Raw genomic sequence first — 23,052 nt, 5'->3', positions numbered from 1 at the left:
GGGTAGGAAGGTCGTAAGACCAATGTTTCCTCTACCCTGAGCGGCAGGGGTGAACCTGGTGCAGGGAGTTTACAGGTGATGCAGTTGCATACCCAGCTGTGCAGAGGAACCCCCCCAAGCTGAGCCACTTTCTATTTTTATTACCCTTTTTATTTTGTTAATGAGGTGTACATCCCCTTGATTCTATTTATGTTGTCTTGTTTTTGTCCATCTGTCTCCCCCGATTAGACTGTAAGCCCGTCATTGGGCAGGGATTGTCTCTATCTGTTGCCGAATTGTACATTCCAAGCATTTAGGACAGTGCTCTGCACATAGTAAGCACTCAATAAATACTACTGAATGAATGAGAAGGGTCTGTAACAGGGTCCATGACTTGTAATGGTCTGTCTCTAGACTGCAAGTTCACTGTGGACAGGGGATGTGTCTACCTACTCTGTTGTACTGTACTCTTCCAAGCGCTCAGTCCAGTGCCCTGCACACGGTAAGAGCTCAAAAAATACCACTGATTGAATATAGGAGGAAGAACTCCTGAGCCCTCTCAAGTCCACCACAGCCGCAATTGAAGAGGTGCTGGGATTTACTCTCCCGACACTCCTCAATTTAGGAACTCTCTCCCTTGGAACTGAGGCTGAGTTGGCTCGGTCCCAACCTGGAATTCATTGAGATTCACTCCTGGCATTTGTTGACCCAGAGTTGGATCAGTATTGGGAATCTACTTTTGAAGGGGAGGTCTGTGGGGAGGACTCTACAGAGCCTCCTAGAGAGAAGGGTAAAGGAGGTCAAAGATTCAATTCCAAACCAAAGTAGAGTGGAGAAAGTAGGTGACTACTGAAGCAGAGTCAAGTAGAGAAAGCTGAAGAAATAGTTTCATCCTGCCAGAGTCTGTGGCCCTGGCTTTTGGACAATAACAACAAGAGGAGAGCATCATGGGGACAACTGATGGTATATCTTAAAAGTCCTTACCCAGGGGAAGAACAACAAAGGGATTATCTCTTGCAGAAGAAGAGGATAATGGGAACCAGACCACAGGCTCCTTCAGATTTGCTTTTAAAACTTCCTAAAGAGAAACCAAAGGGTGACCCTAGAGATTTGCGCGGAACTCTTCCGCATGACCTGAACAGCACAGGAATAGTCTTTGATGGGGCAGGATTTGGAAATTAGCTTTGTTAATACAGATCCTCTGAGAACTGAAAATGTCAGGAGACTGAGGGGGCGGAGTGGGACCCTTTTACCGAACTGTGGGGGGAATTGTGCTGGAAGATCAATTTTCCTTTCTGACCATCCAAGACTATTCCCTCACACTACTGAAGTATGAGTTATTAAAAAATTCTCTTCCCCTTGCATTTTTCTTCAGTCCGGCAATAATGTTCTCTCTTCATCTCCACGGATTCTGGACACTTTCTTGGAGTGCAGGGCAATATACTTTAGTGGTGAGGAATGGAAAAATCAGGTGAAGGCTGGAATGCTTCAGAACTCATATCATTTCCTGGCACTGCTCCTTGCATTTTCTTTGCTACAGTGACATCCAAGACTACCCGGAGAGTTGTGTGATGCCAACACAGGTGCTAGGGCAATGCCATCCATGGCCAAAGCAAGAATCTATATATAGGGCTGCACCACAAACAAGGCAGAGGCTATAGAGATGCAATCTAGCCATCTGTTCCTTAGTTTGTTTCAGGTCTGGTCTAGAGCTGGGAGGCTAGCCAATGAATATGGTTATTTTGAGAGGGTAAGTGCCACAGCCAGCACTCTGGAACTGGAGGAGCAATCAGTCCTTGATCTGAAAGTCTATGCCGGGGCTGTGGAAAATCCTAGGCTTCAGGTACTCCAGGAGAGAGAGAGGGGGTATTCAGGTCCCAAATACGAAGGTCTTGGTCACCAGAATGTTGGCAGGTTTGATTAATCAGAAGGAAATAAGGAAAACAGGCTCAAAATCCAGTCTTTGAACCAATGTATCCAAGAGAATCTCAGACCTCTGTTAGCCTCTTCATAAGCATGATCATCACCACCTCTGGGACCCTTCTGGGCCAGTAAGGGAGTTAAACAGATTGCCACACACAAAAAAAAATCAACATCCACTGCTGAACAGGAGTTAGCATTCTGAGTAATTCAACATGGTGGAAATTCAAGGTAGGATGCTGATAAAAATCGACTTTAAGGTTAACGTTAACATTGAGAAGCAATGTGGCCTAATGGAAAGAGTGGGAGTCAGGGGACCTGGGTTCTAATCCTGGCTCTGCCACTTGTCCGCTGCATCACCTTGAGCAAGTCACTTCACTTCTTTGTGGCTCGGTTACCTCATTTGTAAAGTGGGATTAATAATAATAATAATAATAATAATAATAATAATAGTGGTATTTGTTAAGCGCTTACTATGTGCAAAGCACTGTTCTAAGTGCTGGGGGGATACAAGGTGATCAGGTTGTCCCACATGGGGCTCACAGTTTTAATACCCATTTTACAGATGAGGTAACTGAGGCCCAGAGACATTAAGTGACTTGCCCAAAGTCACAAAGGTGACAAGCGGCAGAGCCGGCATTAGAACCCACGACCTCTGACTCCCAAGCCCGGGCTCTTTCCCCTGAGCCCTGCTGGATTAAGAGTGTGAGCCCCATGGGGGACAGGGACGGAATCCAACCTGGTTAACTTGATTCTACCCCAGCACTTAGTACAGCACCTGGCACAAAGTAAGCACTTAACACAGATTGCTAAAAAAAAAAACACATTAAAGCTAGGACAGGGATTGAAATAATAATAATGTTGATATTTGTTAAGTGCTTACTATGTGCCGAGCACTGTTCTAAGCGCTGGGGTAGATACAGGGTAATGAGGTTATCCCACGTGGGGCTCACAGTCTTCATCCCCATTTTCCAGAAGAGGTAACTGAGGCACCGAGAAGTTAAGTGACTTGCCCACAGTCACACAGCTGACAAGTGGCAGAGCCGGGATTCGAACCCATGACATCTGACTCCTAAACCCGGGGATAAGGGTTAGGATTACAGTTATTGTTAGGGTCAAAGAAGTGGCAATAAAGGCTTACCAAAGTTTTGACCGTCATAATAGCAGACACTGATGAAGCTGGAATGCTTGACTGTAATGTAATGGCCACGTTATCAATGAATCAATAGCATTTATTGATTGCCTATTGTGTATAGGGGCCTGTGCTACGCAATTAAGAAAATACAAGAGTTAGAGAACACGATTCCTGCCATCAGAGACTTTACAATTTAGCAGCAGAGACAGATACTTAAGTAAATTATATCAGTAGGGCGAGTACTGATATATAGGATCTGTACAACAAATCGGCTAAGGAAATTGTGATAAGTTCTTAGGTGGTGTAGAGGGCTAAAAGTGACAGTTGGAGGATATTAAAATGGGGATATTATAGAACACCCAGGGAAGGTCTCCTGAGGGAAGCTTGATCTCAGGAAGGATTTGAAGATGGGAAGAGCTATGGTCTATTGGAGACGAAGTGTGGAGGTAGTTCTAGGTAGATAGGAGGGTAGGAACAAGTGATTTACAGTGGAAGACAAGAGAATGAGACAATAGATTATCTAGAGAGAAACAAAGAGTATGACCTAGGGTATAGTTTGGATAAGCAGGAGAGATGGAGATAGAGAGAGAGATGATCAAATGCCTTAAAGCTAACAGAAGTTTCTGCTTGAGAGAAAAGGGTGACTACTGAAGGTGTTTGAGGAGTTGAGAGATATGCACAGAAAAATATTTTAGCAAAACAATTTGGGCAGTAGAGGGGAGTATGGACCAGAGGGAAGAGACTTGACAGAGAAATCAGAGAGGAGGCTGAGTCAAGCCAGTCTGCAAGTAGGAGACTATCAGTGACCTGGGAGAGAGGACTCCCAGTGGAGTGAAGGGGGTGAAAACCAGATTGTAGAGGGACAAAGAGGGAGTGGGAGGAGGATACATACAACCTGTTGGAGGAGTTTGCCCAGGAATGAGATGAAGTAGTTGGAATGATAGCTACACAGAGCCGTGAGGGCCCAAAGAAGGATTTTTTAGGGTAGGAGAGACATTAGCAGAGGGAAAGGAACATCAGAGAGTGGAGGGTTGAAGATGGCAGTTAGAGAAGGAAGAACAGTGGGCCCGTTTAGTGGGAAGGTATAGGGTAGGAGGCCCAAGTGGAGCAGTTCAATTTTGAAAGCACCCCTTGAGAAGGTTGAGGGCAGATGTGGGGGAAGGAAGGAGCTGGGTAGGGAAAGGGAAGTTTCCCCAAGTTCACATCTGCTGTTTGCAATTTTGTTAAAGTAACTTACCCAGTCATGGGACCACTGGGGTTTTCATAATGGAGTTAAAGGTGTGGAAAAGCAGGTGGGGCAATAGGCACTGGATTCTACAAGGGAGTCGTAATGTAGCTGAGAGAAAAAGAGGACAGAGATATAGAAATAAAGGATGAACTTGAAATGGCTGAAGTTGGCCTGATATCTGGATTTCTGCCAACACGTTCTGCAGCACCAGCGCATGAGGATTTATCAGGCTCCATTGGCAGCGATTCGCTGTAACTCTCTTTAGAAGCCTGTTCCTATCGAATGGCATTTTATTGGGGTACATTTGATGGCTTTGTCAATTAAAAATGGTCAGGCTAAAGGTGTTCTTAACTTTGTTTTGAGGGAGGAGAGGTTCAGAGTTCAGGTTTTCCAGATCTCTAGTGCCTTCTCTGGATAGATTCTATTTTAACAACAATGGACTCTCTTGGGGAAACTCCAAGACTGAGAGGGATCTCTATGGAGCAGTGTGGCCTAGTAGGAAGAGCACAGGCCAGGGAGTCAGAGGACCTGGGTTCTAATCCCGGCTCTGCCACTTACCAACTGTGTGACCTTGGGTAAGTCACTTAACTTCTTGGGCAACATGGGGATTCGATACTTATTCTCCCTCCAACATAGGATGTGAGCCCCATGTGGGACCTGATTATCTTAACTGCTTAGTACAATGCTCTGCACACAGTGAGGGCTCCATAAATACCCCTGATTAAGGGAAATCATGGAGATCAGGGTCACAGTGATCCCAAAGGGGCATCAGTCGGCCTATCGCCAACTATCCCAGAAGTAAGGGGGGCTGGATGAAAAAGCCCCCAGGGTAGCCTAAAGTCTCTACAGGAGGTGCCCAACAAAAAGTACTGGGTAATATGGAAAATCTGAGTCTAGAGTGCTACCCCACAAAACAAAATTAAGTACTGCTTTAGGGTGCCAAGAACATAAGGATATAGCAATCACAGATGTACAGAGATGTAAGCAAACAGGAGCAGATAACAAGCAGATATGCAACCCTCCCCGCCCCCCAAAACCCTCTGATAATTCTTTCAGGGTACTTAACACTTTGCTGACAAGCTATTTGAGCACTTTACACTTCATCCAAAATCCACTAAACAACCATCAGATCATTAGCATGGACTCTTAAATAAGAGAGCTAAAGTACAGTCCCTAGATCATTCATGTAGCCCAACCCCTGTGAGAGGATTTGGAAGATAAACCCAATTTTGTGAATTGGGTTCAGAAGATGTTGAGACCATGAGGGTCACTACACTAATGGGTTTCCAGCTCTGAGAGGGAGGGGATTTGGGGGTTGCTTTTTAGGTGGAATTCCCAGCCTTGATCAACTCAGGTCCCTGACAAGACTGCAGAGTTTGCAGGGGCGCTGAAAAAGAGCCCAGAATTTCTCATCAGGGTTGAAAAGACTTAAAATCAGATCTTTTGGATCTATTAACAAAATAAAGTTGGTTTGCCTCTACCAAACCCCACCCCAATTGTTCCCTCCAAAAGCTCTACTCACTTCTTGCCCTTACACTCGAGATGAAAAATTGGCACCTGTTATCTATAATGCCAATCAAGTGTGCACTTACAAGTCTACAGCTATAACATATGTATAAGTTGTAAGAGCCAACCTTTGTTTTCAAAGATGATACTAGTGATAACGGATAGGATTTCATGTGTTCAAGAGACTGAGACGCATGATTGATAGTCAATTTCACACTGGGTACACAAAACAAGCTCCTTACTTGCTGATGCTCTGGGCCACATACCAGGCTTATCTCTGGTGGAGACTTCCTCCTGGTCCTTAGATTTTGGTGATGCCTTATGTCTTCACTGGTGTCTTCCCTTGAGGAAGTTGTCTATCCGGTTTCTGCCCACTAGGCTGGTCTTTGGCTACTAGCGCTGGTCTTCCGGCGGTCCACAACTCTGTCAATTGTTTGAGACTATGTGTCACTCTCGTTTTTACTCCTTGCCAGTGTACCCTCCCTTTCAGTTTACCTTTCAGCAGCTATTTGTCCTGCTATTGTTCATTCTGCTAGGTCGGTGGAAGAGCTCTCCAGGCCCAAGGACTGGATCCGGGCTCAGAGAAAACTCCTATGGACCTTCCCCATGGCCACGCTAACCACAGGGCTGAAGATCCTGGCCCTACATCATGGCCCCTGGTTTTGACAGTCACTGCTGGCATGGGGCAGCTGAAAGCTTGTAGTTGCAGTAGTCAGAAGGCTTAATGTCTTAGGGATGGGAATCATAACCATGCAAGACCACAGGCTAATATTCAGCTTCAGTCTTCTTCAGGCTCGTCATCTGCCCCTAATGCTTCGTTGATTCTTCAAAGTGGTTCATGACCGTTTGTATTCCTTCTTGTGTGCTTCCAGAGCCCCATCATTAATGTACTGCAGGTCCTGGATGACTGTTTCCAGGACTTTTGATGATGATCAGAGTCTGCTATGTTGAAAGAGTTTTCCAGAAGATTGGAAGCATATTCTAACCTTTGCCCAGGTTTCTTATTACATCCACAAGCAGAGCTGCATACAATAAGCTGACTTAGATGCAAGATACCACAGTATGAGGACACTATAATGAGGTTTCAATATTGGGATCAGGGGAGAGGGACATCAGGGGTCAAAATGCCAGCAGTGATATCTTACGGATTGGGTGAGACAATGGTCAAGGTTGGCAGAATGGTGGAGTGAGTGGGTTAATTTCCATGGGCTCTACAAAGCCCTGTGCTGAGTGAGGAGGCTGAGGTGGTTTTGGGGTCTCCTCAGGGGGCATGCCAGTTGCCCACTGTTTAAGTTTGGAGGTCCTGGGTTTCCCTCAGACACAATGCAGCTCTTGGCAGTGAGAAGCAGCTGTAACCCCAGACCTGGGCCTGAGTAGGTTGGCAGGGGCATCGACTCTGTGGCGCCTCGGCCACAGAGCAGTTCTGCCGGGCAGCCCTTTATCACCATCGTAGATGCTTCTGACCTGGGCTGGCATTTTGACCCCTGATGTCCCCCTCCCCTGATCCCAGTACTGGAGCCTATAATGTTATAATGTCATTATACTCTGATATCTTGCATCTGTCCCAACCCCACATGACAGACTTGGGGCTGACCCTGCCATAACACTGTGCAATATGAATCATGGTGAACTTGCTCAATGGTTACCAGAGTCCAGGGTTGCTGGCATTACATATTTTCATATGGTCAGAGAACATTACATGTACCTCAAGCCCCACTGCCATAAAAACCCCTCCAAAACAAAAAACCTGATCATGCACCACAATTTAGACCATGGATCTAGCTATGCTTTTCTATTCTTTGAAAAAGGAAAACTAGTATTAGTGACTAAGTTGATATTCAGCACACTCACCGAGCAGAATACCACTATATTTTAAGCTTTCTAAATGAACGAGGTCCAAAGTCTTTTATCTATGTTTCTACACTGCTGCCAACTTTCACGTTGAAATCTCTTATGACAATCAGCCCATTGGGTATTAATATTATTAATATTAATAACAGTAATTTTGGTATTTGTTACGCACTTACTTTATGCTAAGTAATGTACTAAGCGCTGGGGAAGGTACAAGATATTGAGGTCAGACACAGTTCTTGTCCCATATGGGGCTCACACTCTGAGGGAGAAAGAGAACAGGCATTTAATCCCCACTGTACAGATGAGGAAACTGAGGCATAGAGAAGTTATGTGACTTGCTCACAGCAGGCAAGTTGAAGGGTCAGGATTAGAATCCAAGTCTTCTTATTCTCTTTCCATTAGACCATGCTGCTTCTCAGGTGATTCCGCCCCGATATTTATATAATATTTCTTTCTCTACAGCAGGAACATGTATACTGATCATGGGAGAATAACACTTCCATTTTAGAAGTTGCCATGGGGACATTAGGTTCAGTTTTGTCCGGGGCTCACATCCACAAAATATATCAGCATCTATATTGCTTTTTCAACCTTGCTACATTGGTGAATCTTGGCTTGTTGGCTTTTTGATACTATATTCAAGTTCCCTGTCCACTAGTTACCCTTTAATGCAAATAGTGATGCGATGCAGGAGGAGTGAAATTTTACAATGGCTTTCAATTTTGTGCAGCTAACAAGACTGTTGTAAGATTAACCAAGTGTAAACTGCTACATGACCGAAATTTTCAATAACTCAATAAAGCATCTGTCTGTGTTCTCTTTCACCATATGGAACAGGCAGGAAATGCTACAGAACTTCAAAGACATCACTATTATGAAAAGAAAGGTTAAAAAAAAACACTGGTTGCAGATTTTCGTGCATTTTCCTTCTTTCCTTTGATGGAAAGAATTTGTCAGAAAAACCTGGACCATGTGTTGCACAACACTGAAATTTATGTACTATCAGAATCATAGTATGGATTCAGGCCATAGGGATGAACAGTTGCCAGGATATGTGCGGCACATCTGAGCATCATCACCATCATCATTATTCTTATTATGTTATTTAAGCGTTTACTATGTGCCAAGTGCAGTTCTAAGCATTGGGGTAGATGGCAGGTAATCAGGTTGGACACAGTCCCTGTCCCACATGGGCCTCGCAGTCTCAATCCCCATTTTACAGATGAGGTAACTGAGGTCCAGAGAAGAGAAGTGACTTGTCTAAGGTCACGCAGCAGACAAGTGGTGGAGCCCGGGATTAGAACTCACAACCTCTGACTCCCAAGCGCATGCTCTTGCCTCTAGGCCATGCGGCTTCTCTAATGGAGAATCATCTGATGAGGCTTCATCATCTAATGGAACTGCATTTGTTAAATTCCCTTCTGTGGCCTGGGCTATGCTAAGCAATTCACAGAAGAAGTTAAAAAATACCCAGTCCTTCCCTTTAGGACAAGTACCAATTCGGGAAGGGAAGTTGGGTCAGCATGGGTTGAAATGATACTAAGCTAAGTGTCATCAGGGTTGACAATCAACATCATGCCACCCTGTCCCTTCCCTATCGAATCAGATGGCTGGACTCCTCTTGAAATGGAGGAGGCTTTGGAAGGTACCTAGAGTCGATATGGAATCAATCGATCGATCGGTCAATGAATGGTAGTTATTGAGTGCTTACTGCTCACTGTACTAAGTACTTGGGAGAGAACAATACAGTGTTTCCAGAGTTCACTGGGACACTGCCTTTTGGAATAGAAGTTTGGAAGGGGGCGGAATAGTAATAGCAGTAATATTTATTGAGCACCTATAGGTGCAAGGCAGTGTACTATACTAAACACTTGGGAAAGCACAACTCAGAGAAGTGATGCATTCCCTGCCAACAGGGTGTTTACCCTCTCCTGGAGGAGACATGAAAGTATTTATAACTCAGGAAATCAAAATAAATAATTGAATGTACAGCTGAATAAACATATATAAATAAATGCTGAGAAGGGGTGAAAATGTAATACTGCTAAGTGCTAGATATGTCTGATGAGACTGTGCAGTTCTGGGAATTAAGCAGGGCAGGCTCGTTGAAGTTGGTGGGCTTTTTACGAGGGATTTGACTATAGGGAGGTTGAGGTCTGACATGTGGATAGAGAGGGAGACTTGACTTGCTTATATCCACACCCAGGGTCTAGCACTTAGTAAGCGTTTAAATACCATAAAAACATCATTATTACTACTATTATGATATTTATTAAGTGCATACTCATGCACCAAGCACTATGTTAACTGCTGGGGCATATACACAATCAGATCAGACACATTATCTGTCTCACACAGGACTCATGATTTAAGAGGAAGAGCGGTATCTTACTCCCAATTTTACAGATGACAAAACTGATGCACAGTGAGGTTAAGTGACTTGCTCAAGGTCACAAAGCAAGTCAGTGACAGAGCTAGGGTTAGAACCTAGGCCTGAGCCTCCTGACTCCCGAGTCCATGACCTCCTCAATATGCCACGCTGTCTCCCAAAACGGTCCTAAATTAGCTACTAATTTAAAAGATTAACTAGCTAACAAAAACGTTGCTAGTCACCATTTTCACTTGTTCCCTTATTTTGTATTTGTACACACCTCGCCCCAAACACTTCCATAAGCCCTGGACGCACAAGCACATTTTCCATTTACTTGACCATCTGCAGCAGTGACAGGTTGCTGCAGGTGGCAGTGGAAACATATTTGCTTCAATATCTCTTTCTCTGTGGCAGGAGAAAGCAGTCAGATCAGTAGTGGCAATAGCTTCTCTGGCTTTTAATGTCATGGCCCTGGTGGAAGTGGGAGGCCCAAGAAAGCTGCAGAAGTCTGGGGTGATGCCGAAGGGAACGATACTCTGTTGCCTTCCCCCTGCGGTCCAGGCTCAATCTGTTTCTTCTCAGAAGCCAAGCTCACATAATCTCCTCTGGCCATGGGGAGCCAAGCAGAGGGCTGTTTGGGATCCTTACTGAAAAGGAACAGGCTGAGGTGTGAAACTAAAAAATTTAATGTGTTCACACATCCAAAAACACTCATCTGACCAGTCAATTATTTTAGGTGTCTGCATCAGGGAATTGCGATTTCCCTTACATTCAGCAACGCTGAGCTGGTTTCTCCCCTCAGGTCTGGGAGGGACTCACAATATGTCCCCCCCTCCAAAAATAAAGGCAGAAGAACTTCCCACTTGAGTCCCTTCCTGATGTTCTTATGCGGCTAGACTATGCTAGAACAACAGAACTGCTGCTGTTTCTGCTGTAGTTCAAACTGCAAGACAACTACGGGGAGGCATTTTTGAATGCTGAGGATCAACCTTTAAAGGGCAACATGCTTGCTGGGTCTTCCCTTCCCTTCCCTCAGAATTTCTCCAGTCACAACTAGGTGGCCATATGGCAGCATGCCCTGCTTGGGCACAGTGCCACTTTGTAGCAGGGAAACCCTCTGCAGCTTGGCTCTATTCTGCTTTCTCCTATGTAGGGGGGCTGGGAGTAGAGTGGGATGAGCTGACTAAAGACAGTTATTTCCAAAATTGAAATATCAACTGTCAATATTTGGAATTAACAGAGCTTTTTTTGTGTGTGTGTGGAGTCGTTCACATTATCGTGTGCGAGGACACCCGTGCCTCTCATCTATTTAATGGAAAAAATGGGATTTCTTTGCAGAGGAGAGGGACCGTATAGAGTGGATTTTAGGGAAATCAATGCCCTGAGAGCAACATGTGAGAATTAGGTATGACTATGCTGAAGAACAGAGCTGAGAAAACATCAAGATTGTGTTATTGTCTATTAGGCTGACCCAGACAAGACAAAAACTGTCAGAAGTTCTGCAAAAGACTCCACAGATATGGCTGGCCAGAAATACTCAATGCACTGCAAGGTTATTTCATAAGGCAGGTTTGCTCCAGTTGATGCAGACTGCTGCAGTATGTCTGATCCCCAGAGTCAATGAGCTGGCACCCATCCACCCATCATCCCAAACCAGCCATCACCACCATTAGCCAAGATTATAAGAATCTTCAGCCCAATAGAAATGGGGATGGGACAGAACAGAAATCAGGTGGCGAGGCTCCGACTTTCAACGCTGAAAAATGCTTTAAACAGAACAGGTAAAAAGTGATTAGAACTTCAACAGTGTTTCCTTTCCTTAGGAAGCCCCGAGGCACTGCCTGATGTTTAGACATTTGGTTTCTAACTCCTGTTACTTCTTTACGGTTATAAATGCCTGCATTTTTTGATTTATAAGTTTTGATGTGAGCCCTTTTGGGCCCTTGTACCTTCCTCGTAACATCTCCAGTACAAATAAAATGCACAAAGTGGGGGCTTTCTACCACATTTACTAGATTATAAGAGGCACTGGACCATGAGATACATGCAGGTTTCAAAAGGAAACAAAAATATTTTCCAAAATATTTCCTTTCAGAGGCTGGATGCATCTTGGTGCACCGTTTTTTCCTCTAGGGCCAAGTCTGCTAGTTCTTGTTAACATCTTTCTTCTCACTCGATCCTTCTCTGTTAATACCACCACTCTCCAAGGTAGCCATTAATGTGGCTTGTCTGCCACCTCAGAGATGGTAGTAATAAGACTGCAAGAACCACAAGAACCAGAGAGACTTTAGAACAGATTCCTCCTCCACTCCCCCTCCCCCAACCCAAACTTCCATCCCGAGAAAATGCACATCAAATAGTTCAATAAGCAGGAAAAAAAAATACTTGGATTGTTGAGGGTGAAGGTGATGATGTTTTTGTTGATCAGGGCTTTTTTTCTGCAGGAACATCCTGGATTTCCAACTCTTATCAACTCAATTATATTGTATTTTCCCAAGCACTTAGAACAGGGCTCTGTACATAGCAGCACTCAGTAAACATTAATGGTTGATTTCCAGCTGTTTAGAACCTTCCCTGATCTCTGGAACCGTCCTAAGTCAGCTTTCCCACCGCCCACTTCTAAACCTGGTTCTGGGATTGCATTTGGTAGAAAATGAGCACCAATGTTACTGATCCGCTACTTCTCCCTTAGTAACAAAAAGGGTAAGGAGCCATGATCGCCTACCTGGTCAAACAATCGCCTACCTGGTCAAAATGGAAGATGCTTTTCTTGGGGAAATAAGTGCATAATACCTTCATCAAAGGGAGGGGTCAATAGGTGCCTAAAACAAGCAATTCTGGAGGCTGAGAAAAATGGGAAGGATGTGAAGAAACCCAGCTGGCTAAACAAAGAAGAGGGAATAGACACAAAAATGGCAATGCCACAACCATGGAGAAAAACAAAGCCAGTCTGCCCTGTCACCGATTTGTCCAGATACAAATCACAGTAGTCATACCAAGAAATAGGGTTTAACTTCCAAGGGAAATAAAAGAAAATAGGAAAGCAAAGTTAAATATATAAGATACTAGACAACAGTTCTGATGACAATTCAAAGTGGACTGGAAAGGTACTGGAAAGGACTTAATGAAATCGACGTAGATCTATCTTTAAAAAGGAAACAGGAATGAACCTGGGAATATTTCTCTCTCCTCCATACTGTAAGCTCCTCTGAAGGTAGGATCACATCTACTAACATTACTCTACTCTCCCAAGCACTTTGTGTAGTGTTTTGCACATAGTAAGCACTCAATACAACTGATTGTCAATCTTACACAATGGGAAAAGTCCTGGAACATGTAAATATGCAAAGATCCCACAGGAAACAGCCAAGCTTTGTGAAGAACAAGTTTAAGCCAGTCTAATATGATCCCTTTTGAGAAAGATGGGTTGGAAGATTGGAGGGAAGAAACCAATTAATCAATTAACAGTATTTATTGAGCAGTTTGTGCAGAGAATTAATCTAAGCACTTAGTGGATTTCAGAAATGATTTTGATTTGCTGCACTGCAACTCATTTACAATTTAGAAAAGCTCGTTATGGGCAGGGAATGTGCTTACTAATTCTGTTGTACTGTATTCTCCCTAATGCTTAGTATAGTGTTCTGCACATAGTAAGTGCCCAATAAACATCACTGCTTGACTGAAAGCAGAGTCTAGGCTGCATAACTGTTACATGAACACACAACTGATATAAACACAAGAGGGTGTTTTATTCCAAAGGAGGGGCATTCTTACAAAGTTGACACTAACAAAAAAATGATGGCAATCTTGGGGTGAGAAGGCATAGAAGATGAAGGTGTCCTCAATGGTTGAATACTGAGCTCATTCCTATTTAACATTTTCATCATGACCCGGCTGATGGACTAGAGAACGTGCTGATGGACTCTGCAGATGACACCAGCCTGGAGGCTTGGCAAGCATCATAAAGATCCAAATTAATATTCTAAATATTCAGACAAATCAGGCACCAGAGAATAAGGGTTCAGAGAGACAAAGTCATGGAAGTACACTTAGGGAGAAAAAAGCATCAAACTACAAGTCCACGGAGGGGAACAATGATATAGTGGGAAGCAGCATGGCTTGGTGGAAAGAGCACAGGCCTGAGACTCAGAGGACCTGGGTTCTAATTCTGATTCAGCCACTTGCCTGTGTGTGACTTTGGACAAGTCACTTAATTTCTCTGTGCCTCAATTTCCTCATCTATAAAATGAGGATTAAATTCTACTACCTCCAATTTAGACTGTGAGCCCTATGTGGGATGGGGACTGTGTCCAATCTGAATGTCTTGTACCGAGCCTAGTGCTTAGAACACTGCTTAGCACATAGTGTTTAATAAATACCATAATTACTATTATTATAAGCCAGTGGCTTAGTGGATAGAGCATGAGCCTAAGAGCCCGAAGGACCTGGGTTCTAATCCTGCCTCCACTTGTCTGCTGTGTGACCTTGGGCAACTCACGTCACTTCTTTGTGCCTCAGTTACCTCATCTGTTAAATGGGGATTAAGACGGTGAGCCCCACTTGGGACAGGGACTGCGTCCTCCCTGATAACCTTGTATCTACCCCAGCATTCAGAACAGTGCCTGGCACATAGTACAATAATTATTTAACTCATATTATTTTAATAATGATGATGGTATTTGTTAAGTGCTTATTATATGCCAAGCACTATTCTAAGCAGTGGAGTAGATACAAGGTTATCAGGTAGGACGCAGTCCCTGTTCCACGTGGGGCTCACAGTCTTAATCCCTTGGGGTTTACAGTTTAGAGGGGGAGACAGACATTAAAATACATTACGGATCTGGACAGTAGTGCTATGGGGCTGAGGGTGGGGTGAATATCAAGTGCTTAAAGGGTACAAATCCAAGTGTGAATAGGTGATGCAAAAGGGAGAGGGATTAGGGGAAATGAGGGCTTACTTGGGGAAGTTCTCTTGGAGGAGATGTGATTTTAATTAGGCTTTGAAGGTGGGGAGAGTGGTGGTCTATCAAATTTGGAGGGGGAGGGAAAATGTGGGCATGGGGTCAGTGTCGAGACGGATGAGATCGAGGTACGGTGAGTGAGTTGGCACTGGAGGAGCGAAGAGTCCAGGCTGGGTTGTCGTAGGAAATCAGTGAGGTAAAACAGGAGGGGGCAAGCTGATTGAGTGCTTTAAAGCCAACGGTAAGGAGTTTCTATTTGATGCGAATGTGGATGGAGGTTTTTGAGGAGTGGGAAGACATGAATTGAATGCTTTTTTTTAGAAAAATGTCCCAGGCAGCAGAGTGGAGTAAATACTGGAGGAGGGAGACAAGAAAGTAGAGGAGGTCAGTGGGGAGGCTGATGCAGTAGTCAAGGAGGGATATGCTCAGTGCTTGGATCAGCATAGCAGCAGTTTGGATGGGCAGGAAAGGGTGGATTTTAGTGATGTTAAGTGAAGGTAGAACTGAGACGATTTGGTGACAGATTGAATATGTGAGTTGAATGAGTTGAGGATAATGCCAAGGTTACAGTTCAAAGATGCTAATTCAAAAGGTATTTATTGCTGCAATTAAGATGTAAGAAAAGAAAAGCTTAGGTGGCATCAACATCAAGATTTTAGATGAGAGGAGGGTCCCTAGAGAATGAGCTCAACACTAGAAAAGCTATTAACTATGTCGCCAGGCAAAAAAAGGGAAAACAAACAGCAACAGGTCTTGCCACAGGTTGCTAATGAAATTACCAACCTAGAGATAGAAGCCTCAGCTCGCACATGAGCTGATTTGCTCTCTAATTTACCAAGATGCTATGAAAAAAATAGAGTGCTTTATCTTCTTGGAAAGAAAACATGATGTATAAATCTATGATGCTAGTACATTTTAAAGCAGCAATTTTAATGTTGGCATACATAAAAGGAAAGTGTATCTCTTTTTGAAAAGAAGCACCTTAACTTTAAGCCTCAAGGTAGGGAAAATGAATGCATCATATTCATTCATTACATATGCTCGTAAATGTAATCCATGAATACTAGTTCGGCTGAAAAGACCAACACACGGACCTTTTCACACTGTGCACTTGAAAAGCTGGCTTTTTGCTCCACTGATGCATTTCCTATTTGAAGATAATGTGGACTAATACGGAGCTGTTTCCATTTCTGCCTCTTTCCATTAAGATCTTCTTGAAGCCCCCTTCCTCAGTCCCAGAGTACTTATGTACCTAGTCATAATTTACTTATTTAATGTCTGTCACCCCCTCTAGACTGTAGACTCGGTGTGGGCAGGAATCAAGTCGGCCGACTCTGTTGCACTGTATTCTCCCACGGACTTAGTACAGTGCTCTGAACACAGTAAGCGCTCAAATAAATATGGCTGATTGATCGATTCACCCATTTTTGGTTTGTCCAGGTTGGTCTGCTTGCCCTAACTTTCTTCCAGAAATTCTTAGCTATGCTTTATTACCTATGGATGTCCTTCTGCAAAACACTGCTATACAATGATTATTCTCTTGAAGCAAACATAGGGGAGACAGGTTAATGATTATGAACTACTTTTCAGAATGCACTGTGGCCTAATAATACATTTGAAGAAAAACAACTTTACTGATCTGTACCTGGGAATCGAATTCACACAACCAAAGATTATTATTAGTGGCAAAGAGTATTATCGTGAGAATCTGCTTCCTAAGTAGAACACTGTCCAGATAGACAAAGAAGTAGAAAACTGAGGAACAGATAGTATGGCACAAACGTGGCATCAAGTTTCAGACCAAACTAAAAATCTACAGAAGAAGTATTAACCTCTCATATGTCTGCAAATGTCCAGGGATGTAGTCAGTCTGCGACAGTGAAGCAATGTTCTCGGCAATATAGACGGATTGAGCAGGACGTGTGAGGGGTATGAAGTGAGCTGAAGCGAGGGGGCTTTAAGCAGGATGTAGGGAGAGGAATTTATAAAATAATTACAGATATGGTGTAATTACATGCATACGCCCTACCAGTGGAGCAGGTTACAGTGTATGGATCACAGAAAAGACGGAGCAATAGAAGTAGTCATAGGGCAAGCAATCCTGCAGATGATCCAGAATCCTTCCCAGGTGCAATTTAGTTGGTATTATTTGGCTAATTCAAAACAGCCCACTTGCATTTGCAATCCCCACTCAAAACCTCTTATCCCAAATGTTACAGTGGAATTCTTGTGAGGTTAAGAATCCCCCACTTCCTAGTTCTGAATGAGTATTAAAGAGGGTCCCTTTGAAGACGATATTCAATTCATTTTCTTTACATGGCTCAGATTAGTGTTTCCTACTCACACAATCACGTAAAAAATAATAATAATTAAGGTACTCACTTAGTGCTTACTATGGGCCAAGCACTGTTCTAAGCGCTGAGGTTGATACAAGTTAATCGGGTTGGACATGGTCCCTGCCCCAGATTGGGCTCACACTCTTAGACATCATTTTTTACATAGGAGGTTACTGAGGCACAGAGACGTTAAGTGACTTGCCCGAGGTCACACAGCTGACAGGTGGTGGGGACGGGATGAGAACCCATGACTCCTGATTCCCAGGCCCATGATTTATCTGCTACAGCAGGCTGCTTATATCGAGGAGGAGCACACAAGGCAGGCATGGGCAGCATCCTCTTTCTAAAGACACGTAGCATGAACACTGTGTTGACTCCATTTTTCTTTAACTCGCTGCTCCTTTTTCAGGGTGTCTAGGGCCAGTGAGGTTGATATTTCTAGAAACCCAAGTCCTCTCCCGAGCTACGAGGCTGGACAATTGATTTGGCTCACAGGTCTGGTAACATTTTTACTTTTAATGGGTACAAAGGACAGGGAAAACATCCAGGTGGGCCTATGCCAATCCACCCTCGCATTAAGCATGTACCCTGGGAGAGACAGCTCAGATAGAGGCTCAATCCCTAGGACAAGTTCAAATGTCAGATCTGAGGGTGAGAGTTTGGAAATGATGTTACTTTCATCCGTCTCCTAAGAAGTTCTCTGAAGAAAGGTCTTTGGCCAGACCTGAATCGGAATGCCTCCCTCACAAGCAGAGAGGCAGTTTTAATTTAATGACAACTGGAAACCTTGTGTGATTTGAAGGCGAGCTATACGATATACTGGAACACCAAAAGGCTGGAGGCAGGGAATACTGGAAGGAAGCTGTCGCAGTAATCCACATACAAGATAGTATGGGCTCTGTTTGACTAGTGCTGGGGCTGAGGGAATGCAAAGAAAGGGAGCAGATCTGAGAAATATTTTGGAGGAAGAATTAGCGGAATTAGTGAGAGACTGATTGTGAAGGCCAGAACGTAACCTCAGAAGTTTTCCGAAGCCCTTATCTGATATTCAAGGGGGAACCGGCTTTGACTCTTTCACGGTGCTGGGCAGTAGTTGCCTTGTAAAAAGTGGGTTAGGTGAGCAGCATCTAAGCTGGGTCCATGATTTATGGTATCGATTACCCGGCCTAGTTAGTTACTCAGCAACTAGACTGGGTTGGGTAGATTCTTATTTCCCACCTTTTTTTTTCATGGGTCATCACTTGTGGCTAGGGACTGCACCCATTAAGCACAACTACCTAACAAGGGACAACCTTTTGGGTTCCAACGGGATCGGGACTGTGGATCCAGCATTGGCCTTTTCAGCCGCACTCACACTCAGAGGTGAACCTCGAATATTAAAGACAACTATGATCACCGTGGCTGCATAAAAAACGGTGGCTTAGTCAATGAGATCTGACAGCAAGAACTACCAATGATAGGATGCGGAATGGAAAGTCACAAACACAATAACTGTATGATAGGTCAAAGACCCGTTCAAGATGGACACAATCAAGCCATATTGGGGATTATCGTTCAATCACTATCGCTGAATTTCTCCAGTTGCCACCACCCCACCAGCTGAAATGGGTGGCGTGGTGGCCACTGGTAGGATGGTACCTACAGGTGAGTGGAGGGTGTGGGGGACAGAAAGGGAGAAAATGTGCTTGGAAGAGTACAACAGAAGTAAAAACTTGATCTTGGCCCACAAGGAGCTGACAACCTAACAGAGGAGACAGGTATAAAATCACTGACAATAGGAGGAAGAAGTGCAACAGTACACTTCACAGTGGAGATCCCTGAATACAGTAACGGAAACTGAAGGTCTGTATTGTGGGTGATGAGGGACAGGCCCTAGCAAGCTTAGAATGGCCCCCGCCAGCAACTCTAGTAGTCTGCAAAGACAGCCCCCGAGCCCATTATCTGGCAAAGAAGCGGCAGCTGGCTCCCTAGGGACTGGGAGATTCCCACTTCCCCAGGTGGCCCAATCCTCCTTGGAGTTAGTCTTGGCTTTGCGCCCACTGCATGAGCAGTGGCATACCCTTGACCTTCCTCCGGCAAGCCAATTGCTGATACTTGTCCAGCTTGGGGTTTGGGAGCCAGCTCCACTCAGTCACGAATTCGCAGCTTCCCTTGCAGGTTTGGGGTAAGGTTTTTGCTCACTGCAGGGAATTCTCCTCCGCTTGTGTGTTTGTAAGCTTCTTGATATCCATCAGTAATATTTACTGGGCACCCACCAGTGTCCAACAGGGGTACTGTATTAAGTCCTTGGGAGACTACAATAGAAGTAGAAAACACAATCCGCACCCGCAAGGAACTTGAAATATAATAGAAGAGACAGACATAAAATAATCTGCCAATAGGAGGAGGAAGTACTTAAATAATAAAGTATCTAAATTGATATGTACAAGGGGGCAACAAGAAGTTGTGCAAAGTGCTGAGATGATGGTAGGGAGGATGTGACCTGGGGAGGAGAAAACTGGAGGAGGTAGAATTTCTGGAAAGCTTTGAAGATAGGCAGAACTATGGTCTGGTAGATTTAAAAGGGGAGGGAGTTCCATAGAGGAGGAAGGACATGAGCGTTTTGTCCCTCTGCCTTCCAGGTAACCATTTTCCCAAACTATCCTCCCTTTTCTCTCCTTTCCTTCTGTCCCCCATTAACTCTTCTATCATTTTAAAAATAAGTTCCCCCGCCATATATATGACTCTGCCCCGTTCCCTAGTACCAGTCCTGACTTCTACAGTAACATAGGAAAGTTTGCAGGATTGTGCCTGAGCAGTGAATTGGGTTGCTGACTTCCCAGGCCTGGGAAAGTTGAGACAAAGAACCCGGCATCTGAACTGGTGGTGCCATTCGCATTACTGACACAAACTGCAGCAGGAATATGTAGCTTTCTCTGGGGTTATTATTTGGCATTCCTCCATTTATTTGTATTCTCCAGTCATATCCCAGGCATTAATTAGCTGTTTCTTTCATGTTCCCTACAGCCCGGCATCAGCCTTGGGTTATACATTGGAGAAATGGAGTGGGGAAGCAACTTGCTCTTCTTACTAAAATTTAGCAAAAGAGCTAAAATGCAGGAGCCCTGCTTCTAGGTCAGAGCATTTTGCTCCAGCCTCTGATCTGGCAGGCATGTCGGGAGCACTCTGAATTTTTTAATTAATGTTATTTCAGCAAGGGAGGTTGAAAGAATGCAAAGTGAAGGGCACTAGAGCTCAGCAGAGACGATCAATCATTCCATGGTATTTATTGGGAGCTTACTGTGTGCAGAAAACTATACTAAGCACTTGGGAAAGCACTTTATAAAGGAGTTGGCAGATGTGAACTCTACCCAAGAAGCTTATAGTCTATAGGGAAAGAATTCAGGTGACAACTCTGCCCTGAGTCTATTTCACCTGATGGACTTAACTGTAAAGGCTGATTCCTCTTCTAACATAATGTAGATGTGGGTTTGGGGAAGATAGAGGAAAAATGAGTAAAATATAATTTTCCTGGAATTGGTCCTAAAAGGAGGTAAGGTTCAGGATGGGGATAATATAAGGAGCATTGACATGCTGTGTGACCTTGGGAAAGTCACTTCACTTCTCTGTGCCTCAGTTACCTGATCTGTAAAATGGGAATTAAGACTGTGAGCCCTGTGTGGGAAAGGGACTGTGTTCAACCCGGTTATTTTGTATCTACCCCAGTGTTTAGTGCAGTGCCTGGCACATGGTAAGTACTTAATAAATACCATTAAAAAAACAAAAAAAAAGAACACCTTTAGCTGTTCCCATGTGTTGGTTTTGAAATGGTGCAAAGTTGGGTTTTTTTTCCCAGAGGCAATTCTCTTCTTGAGCTAGGCATAAACTCGACTTGAGAAAGATAGTGTTCCCCCTTCCATACCCAGAAGAGCATAGTGCTAATGTCTTACTTGACATAAAAGGCTCATTAAAAATGAAGGCAGGGCAGAACTGAGTCTCCCTGAAGCTGTTTCCACCAAAGAGGAAGAGAGAGGTGGGGACAACTAAACCTGGAGACAAAATCATGTCAAGCCCCCATGGAACCTACAGAGGTCTAAATGCTGAGACTGGAGGCAGGCCATTTTAACTTTAGGGATGTTTGACCTTAGTCTGAGGTCGACAGATCAAAGTTTAGTCTGGAAACACTACTGTTCTACTTAGCCCCTGCCTTCCCCACCTGTCCTATGAAAATGTTTCAATAATTCAGGCACGTTGCCATAACTACATACTACATACTCTTGTTGGACACTAGCTTGAAAAATCTCCATAGAGGGTTTCTCTTTCTCACCTGGCACAATAGGTCAAATTTCAGGAAGCAGCCTGCCCAAACAGAGGCGATGGAGAGAAAATTCTCTTGGACTTCCCCACCTTTAACTGTATGACCCCCCTCACCTCTGGATTAGTTCCTGAGACTGAAATGTATCTTTTGGGGAATAATCGATCAACGGTATTTACCGAGTGCTTACCGTGTGCGGAGCACTGTACTAGGTTCCTTACTGACAGAATCCACCAGCACACCACAGGTATCTTCCCAAAGCTTAAGATGACGATGGGGTCGGATAGGGATAACTCTATAGTCGCAGCAGAGGCTTAGGCGGATGGAATTTCCTGCCAACTCAGTGGCTCCAGGCTAGGAAAGAAAGCTGTGGCAGAACCAAGGGACTGAAAAGTAATAGAGCTCCCTCTGGAGTGGATATAAGGATATGAGACACAGCTCCAGACGGAGGCCCTAAAAACGATACTCGAACAAAACCACTCTTGCTTTCATTAGGTTACAGGTTTCACTGGCAAGAAGTGAGGCTGAGGTAGTCGAGATTCTTAACCAAGATTGTGAAAGAGTGGAGACGCTCCTATGATATTAAACTAATCATTCATTTTTATGCAGACTTGCACCTATGAAAACATTCCGATTCAAAGGTTCTCTCAAAGCTCCAGAAAGCTTACCAAGCACACAAATTCATTCCAGAGATGAAGCTGCTGAATCCGGAGTTGCATGAGTTAGAAATCTGCATTTGCAATCTGACTGATCATGCATGCTTAATCACACAGTCATACACTCCAACAGGCCCGAAATGGACTGGGGAAACAAACTCAAGAAGCTCTGCTGGTTTACAGGAACATGCTCGGCGGAGCTTTGGCTCAGGATCGAAAAAGACTACGGAGGGCACTGGAGGCCACTTGGCAACAGTTTGAGAAACTGCTGAGGGTTTTATCTGTATTCAGATGTAAGTGGAGGAGGAAGGGGAAGGGACAGAGAGGAATGCACATGCAGAAAAAGACAAAGTCAGATGCAGCCCACACTGATATCCACTTACGGCCTGCTTTTGCTCTTCCTCCTAAAGACGTTGGCAATAGAAAAGAGGCAGAGGAGAAATGGGAGAGATTAATAGCATTGAAAGGCCCAAAAAACCCATAAACCTCCGACAAGAGGGTCAGAAAAAAAAAATCAAGCAAACCAGGCCCATGGGTCTCGGAGCCCCACGGAAGCAGTAGCTGGGCCTGGAGCAGGTTAGGCTCTCAACCCTGGCTTGTAGGAGCAAGTAGGTTCATGCTTCTGGAGAATTTGGGAGGGGAGTATATCCTGAAACTGACAGACTCACAGAGTCCCTGTTCTATTTCTTCAACACAGGGAATCTTGCCTCCCCTTTCCTTGACTCTAGAGACTGCTCCTGAGGTGCCTCAGGCTTCTGGAACCAATAATCACCGCCCTAACCAAGGATTCTATGAGCTCCCATGGCCAGGCA

The 23,052-nt window shown here is 44.3% G+C and overlaps 1 protein-coding gene across 6 annotated transcripts in view; it reads right to left on the bottom strand.

The window, feature by feature from the left end:
- DTNB (dystrobrevin beta) overlaps positions 1-23,052 on the bottom strand; it is a 217,177-nt gene that overhangs the window by 17,978 nt on the left and 176,147 nt on the right. For 2 of the 6 annotated variants that reach the window (XR_003761973.2, XM_039913078.1), the window contains one exon: positions 22,624-22,644. The exons of 3 other annotated variants lie outside the window; for them this stretch is intronic. Coding sequence is in view for 1 of the 3 variants with exons in the window: in XM_039913078.1 (XP_039769012.1) it covers positions 22,624-22,644 (21 nt within the window). In the remaining 2 variants the exon portion in view is untranslated. Of the gene's footprint in view, positions 1-6,034; positions 6,192-22,623; positions 22,645-23,052 lie in introns of all 6 variants that reach the window. One more of the 6 variants, XR_005660349.1, reaches the window with a different exon arrangement.

This window comes from Ornithorhynchus anatinus, chromosome 9 (assembly GCF_004115215.2).
Source record: "Ornithorhynchus anatinus isolate Pmale09 chromosome 9, mOrnAna1.pri.v4, whole genome shotgun sequence".
NCBI lineage: Eukaryota > Metazoa > Chordata > Mammalia > Monotremata > Ornithorhynchidae > Ornithorhynchus > Ornithorhynchus anatinus.
Note: the sequence above shows the minus strand (reverse complement) of the source record. Positions and strands in the feature narration are given on the sequence as shown.